The following is a 6,242-nucleotide window of genomic DNA, read 5'->3' on the forward strand; positions in this document are numbered from 1 at the left end:
TCACATCTGAAGTAAGAATGATAGTCACATCCGAAGTAAGAATGATAGTCACATCCGAAGTAAGAATGATAGTCACATCCGAAGTAAGAATGATAGTCACATCCGAAGTAAGAATGATAGTCACATCCGAAGTAAGAATGATAGTCACATCTGAAGTAAGAATGATAGTCACATCTGAAGTAAGAATGATAGTCACATCTGAAGTAAGAATGATAGTCACATCTGAAGTAAGAATGATAGTCACATCTGAAGTAAGAATGATAGTCACATCTGAAGTAAGAATGATAGTCACATCTGAAGTAAGAATGATAGTCACATCTGAAGTAAGAATGATAGTCACATCTGAAATAAGAATGATAGTCACATCTGAAGTAAGAATGATAGTCACATCTGAAGTAAGAATGATAGTCACATCTGAAGTAAGAATGATAGTCACATCTGAAGTAAGAATGATAGTCACATCTGAAGTAAGAATGATAGTCACATCTGAAGTAAGAATGATAGTCACATCTGAAGTAAGAATGATAGTCACATCCGAAGTAAGAATCAACACATGTGGGGTTAATTCTTATTGATGTTCTTCACAAAAAAAAGGTGAAATGACTGAAAACATGCTTTATTTTCGAGTTTCTTCAAAATAGCCACCTTTGTTCTGCTGTAATTACTGCTTTGCACACTTTTGGCATTCTCTGGATGGGCTTCAAGCTCACCTGTGAAGTGAAAAAGCCATTTCTGGTGACTACCTCTTGAAGCTTTTTTACCCTTTTCGATAGTTACCATTTCAAATGTTTCTGAGGATTTTCTAACCTTTTTTGTTAAGTTCCCATGTGAAATGTTTCTGAGGATTTTAGGCCTTTTTCGTTGAGTTCCCATTTCAAAGTTTCCAAGGCTTTTCTACCCTTTTTGTTTGTTCTCATTTCAAATGTTTCCGAGGGTTTTCTACCCTTTTCATTAGTTCCCATTTCAAATTTTTTGAGGTTCTTCTATTCTTTTTCTTTGTTTCCATTTCAAATGTTTCCAAGGTTTTTTTACACTTTTTTGTTTGTTTCAATTTCAAATGTTCCTAACCTTTTCGTTAGTTCCCATTTCAAATGTTTCCGAGGCTTTTCTCCCCTATTCCTTTGTTTCCATTTCAAATGTTTCCGAGGATTTTCTCCCCTATTCCTTTGTTTCCATTTCAAATGTTTCCGAGGATTTTCTACCCTTTTCGTTAGTTCCCTTTTCAAATGTTTCCAAGGCTTTTCTATCCTTTTCTGTTTGTTCCCATTTCAAATGTTTCAGTGGATTTTCTACCTATTTCTGTTTCTTTCCCATTTCAAATGTTTCAGAGTATTTTCTACCCTTTTCGTTTGTAACCATTTCAAATGTTTCCGGGGCTTTTCTACCCTTTTCATTAGTTCCCCTTTCAAATGTTTCCGAGGCTTTTCTATCCTTTTCTGTTTGTTCCCATTTCATATGTTTCAGAGGATTTTCTACCTATTTCTGTTTCTTTCCCATTTCAAATGTTTCAGAGTATTTTCTACCCTTTTCGTTTGTACCCATTTCAAATGTTTCCGGGGCTTTTCTACCCTTTTCGTTAGTTCTCTTTTCAAATGTTTCCCAGGCTTTTCTATCCTTTTCTGTTTGTTCCCATTTCAAATGTTTCAGAGGATTTTCTACCTATTTCTGTTTCTTTCCCATTTCAAATGTTTCAGAGTATTTTCTACCCTTCTTGTTTGTTCCCTTTTCAAATGTTTCCGGGGCTTTTCTACCCTTTTCGTTAGTTCTCTTTTCAAATGTTTCCGAGGCTTTTCTATCCTTTTCTGTTTGTTCCCATTTCATATGTTTCAGAGGATTTTCTACCTATTTCTGTTTCTTTCCCATTTCAAATGTTTCAGAGTATTTTCTACCCTTTTCGTTTGTACCCATTTCAAATGTTTCCGGAGCTTTTCTACCCTTTTCATTAGTTCCCCTTTCAATTGTTTCAGAGGTTTTTCTATCCTTTTCTGTTTGTTCCCATTTCAAATGTTTCAGAGGATTTTCTACCTATTTCTGTTTCGTTCCCATTTCAAATGTTTCAGAGGATTTTCTACCCTTTTCGTTTGTTCCCATTTCAAATGTTTCCGAGGCTTTTCTAACCTTTTCGTTGGTTCTCTTTTCAAATGTTTCCAAGGCTTTTCCACCCTTTTTGTTTGTTCCCCTTTCAAATGTTTCTCAGGCGTTCCTACCCTTACTTCTGTGCACACTTTTGGCCTAACTGGGCCTTTTTTTCACTCAAGGAATTGTGAAATAAAATCATGTCTTCAGTGAAGTCTAGAACACTACGCATTTCCCCAGTTTTGGTTTTAGAGAAAAGGAAAGATTGGCCTGACCCACTAGAATCCCTTTTTGTGTTTGTGTACTTTATAGTCTACACATTTAGGGCGATGTGATATTCAAACACTCTAGAAATCTAAAATGAAAGAGTATACAGGTGCTGTTCTTATTATTAGAATATCATGAAAAAGTTGCTTTATTTCATCTGGCTTCTTCCGCTTCACAATACCCCTTAGATTTTCTATGGGGTTAAGGTCAGGTGAGTTTGCAGGCCAATCAAGAATAGGGATACCATGGTCCTTAAAGCAGGTACTGGTATATTTGGCACTGTGTGCAGGTGCCAAGTCATGTTGGGAAATGAAATCTTCACTTCCATAAACTTGGTCGGCGGCAGGCAGCATAAAACTTCCTGGTAGACTGCTGCAGTGACCCTAGACCTCAGGAAACCCAGTGGACCAACACCAGCAGATGACATGGCACCCCAGACCATTACCCATTGTGGACATTTGACACTGGACTTCAGGCAACGTGGATTCTGTGCCTCTCCTGTCTTCCTCCAGACTCTGGGACCTTGATTTCCAAAGGAGATACAAAATGGACTTTCATCTGAAAACATAACTTTGGACCACTCAGCAGCAGTCCAGTCCTTTTTGTCTTGAGCCCAGGCGAGACGCTTTTGACGTTGTCTCTTATTCAAGAGTGGCTTTACACAAGGAATGTGACAGCTGAAGCCCATATCTTGCATACGTCGGTGCGTGGTGGTTCTTGAAGCACTGACTCCAGCTGCAGTCCACTCTTTGTGGATCTCCCCCACATTTTTGAATGTGTTTTGTTTGACAATCCTCTCCAGGGCGCGGTTATCCCTCTTGCTTGTACACTTTTTTCTAGCACATCTTTGTCTTCCCTTGGCCTCTCTATTAATGTGCTTGGACACAGAGCTCTGGGAACATCCAACCTCTTTGGCAATGACCTTTTGTGTCTTGTCCTCCTTCTTTAAAGTATCAATGGTCCTCTTTTGGACAGTTGTCAAGTCAGCAGTCTTCCCCATGATTGTGTGGCATACAGAATCAAAACGAGAGACCATTTAAAGGCTTTTCCAGGTGTTTTGAGTGAGTTAGCTAATTAGAGTGTGGCACCAGGTGTCTTCAATATCTGACCTTTTCACCATATTCTCATTTTCTGAGATGTTGAATTCAGGGTTTTCATTGGTTGTCAGGTATTACCATCTCCTTTTTGGCAAAAAACACTTGAAATGTATCAGTCTGTTTGGAATGAATGTATACATTCTACAAGTTTGACTTTCTAAATGGAATTAATGAAATAAATCAACTTTTTCATGATATTCTAATAATATGACCAGCACTTGTATAAGAGAATTGACAGAGTGTGTGTACTTTCAGAGTTTGGAGTGTTTTCCTTAGCTCGCTTTCCATTTTTATGTACTCACTGTCCACTGTGTCCAGGTACTTGGAACACGTCCGAAAAAATTAACTTAAAACCTTGTCCAGATGTTTACTGACATATAATATTCATGTTTAAATAACTTTTACTGCTAATGAACATCGGCTTCCTTGACTACTATGACTCCTACTAATCGGTCTCGGTATCGGTCCTAGTTGTTGTTGTTGTGCTTGTGGCCTCATTAACACTTTTAGTGTCGTCCTGCAAAGAAATGTGACTCTTAAACTGTGGCCCAGGCTGCACTCTCTTCCTGTACGAGTCTGACGGCCGCTCTGGGATCGACAACAACAGCGTTCCCAAACACGCTCTGTGGGCGGAGAACGCCATCGTGCAGGCGGTGCCTGAACACCCCAAGAAGGATTTTGTCTTCTGCCTCAGCAACTCTGCAGGAGACGCCTTCCTCTTCCAGGTACAACTATTATTGTTATTTGCCCCATGTACTGTATGTACAGTATGGTGGAACCTCCATTTATTGGTTCTTGAATACGGTTACAAAATGTTAAAATAAATAATGAGACAGTAGTTCGAGCATCCTTATTTTATTAAATGAATACACACTTTGAGGGCACTATATATACACACACACACATTTATATATACACACACACACACATATATATGTGGAGGGGGCGTGGCCTGCGGGCTTGCAGCGGAACGGGGTGAACCAGGACCGGCCTCGAAGACAGCGACAGCAACACTTGCCAACCTTGGACTGGACAGACCTAGTCTTAGACTTTGATCAAATTTAGTCTCAGACTGGTCAGATCTAATCTTAGACTTAGATTGGCCAGATAAAGTCTTAGACTTAGATTGGTCCTACTGTCTCTAGTCGTAGACTTTGATTGGTCGGATCCGGTCCGAGGCTGGTCAGATCTGGTCTTGGACTTAGATTGGGCCGTTTTAGTCTCAGACTGGTCAGATTTAGTCCTGGACTTAGTTGGTCCTACTGTATCTATTCTTGAACTTAAATTGGTCCGTTCTAGTCTCGGACTGGTCAGATCTAGTCTTACACGGAGATGATCCGTTCTAGTCTCAGACGGGTCAGATTTAGTCTTAGACTTAGATTGATCCTACTGTATCTAGTCTTAGACTTAGATTGGTCAGATCTAGTCTGAGACTGGTCAGATCTAGTCCTAGACTTAGATTGTTCAGGACTAGTCTTAGACTTAGATTTATCAGATTTAGTCTTAGACTTAGATTGGTCCTACTGTAACTATTTTTAGACTTAGATTTAGATTGGTCAGCTCTAGTCTCAGTCTTAGATGGGTCCTAATGTATCTGGTCTTCGACTTAGATTGGTCAGATCTAGTCTTAGTATTAGATTGGTGCTACTGTATCTAGTCTTAGACTTAGATTGGATATATCTAGTCTGAGATTGGTCATATCTAGTCTTAGCCTTAGACTGGTCAGATCTAGTCTATGAATTAGATTGGTCCTACTGTATCTATTCTTACTTACATTGGTCCCGTTCTAGTCTCACACTGGTCAGATCCAATCGTAGACTAAGATTGGTCCGTGCTAGTCTCAGAATGGTCATATCTAGTCTTAGTCTTAGATTGGTGCTACTATATCTATTCTTAGACTTAGATTGGACATATCTAGTTTGAGACTGGTCAGATCTAGTGTTAGCCTTAGACTGGTCAGATCTAGTCTTTGACTTAGATCGGTCCTAGTGTATCTATTCTTACTTACATTGGTCCCGTTCTAGTCTCAGACTGGTTAGATCCAGTCGTAGACTAAGATTAGTCTGTGTTAGTCTCAGACTGGTCATATCTAGTCTTAGTCTTAGATTGGTGCGACTATATCTAGTCTTAGACTTAGATTGGACATATCTAGTCTCAGACTTAGATTAGTCAGATCTAGTCTTAGTCTTAGATGGGTCCTAATGTATCTAGTCTTGGACTTAGATTGGTCCGATCTAGTCTGAGACTTGTCAGGTCTAGTCTGAGACTCAGAATGGGCCAATCTAGTCTCAGGCTGGTCACAGATATAGTCTTTGACTTAGATGAGTCAGATCTAGTTGTAGACTTAGAATAATCAGAACCAGTCTGAGACTGATCAGATCTGGTCTTAGACAGCATTGTTGTCTCAGTTAGAGGAGGACTCCCGACACCCTGCTAAATAAGGAGCTTGCACATTATTGACATGACTAAAGCTGAGAATTTGAGAGACATTATTCTCATATCAAATGGATTTAAAAATCCTCAGAGCATGTGGCAGAGATCTAAGGTCCCACGTGTTTGTTGACGTTGAAAAAGGCCACACTGTCAGCCACCATTGTCAAGTAGGAACATGTCTTATTTGTATTCATGGCACCTGTCAGACGTACAGTGGCAGAGTGGGGGGGGGGCAGATGTGACAGTGGCAGAGTGGGGGGGGGGGGGCAGACATGACAGTGGCAGAGTGGGGGGGGGGGGCAGATGTGACAGTGGCAGAGTGGGGGGGGGGGGGGCAATGAAAGCCACATATTAGGGTCACTCACCTCC

The 6,242-nt window shown here is 40.2% G+C and overlaps 1 protein-coding gene across 7 annotated transcripts in view; it reads left to right on the plus strand.

Moving 5' to 3' along the window:
* tiam1a (TIAM Rac1 associated GEF 1a) overlaps positions 1-6,242 on the plus strand; it is a 234,798-nt gene that overhangs the window by 137,696 nt on the left and 90,860 nt on the right. For all 7 annotated transcript variants that reach the window (XM_061899333.1, XM_061899335.1, XM_061899334.1 and 4 more), the window contains one exon: positions 3,993-4,165. In XM_061899333.1, coding sequence (XP_061755317.1) covers positions 3,993-4,165 — 173 coding nt within the window. The remainder of the gene's footprint in view (positions 1-3,992; positions 4,166-6,242) is intronic.

This window comes from Nerophis ophidion, linkage group LG04, assembly GCF_033978795.1.
Source record: "Nerophis ophidion isolate RoL-2023_Sa linkage group LG04, RoL_Noph_v1.0, whole genome shotgun sequence".
In the NCBI taxonomy this organism is placed as follows: Eukaryota; Metazoa; Chordata; class Actinopteri; order Syngnathiformes; family Syngnathidae; genus Nerophis; species Nerophis ophidion.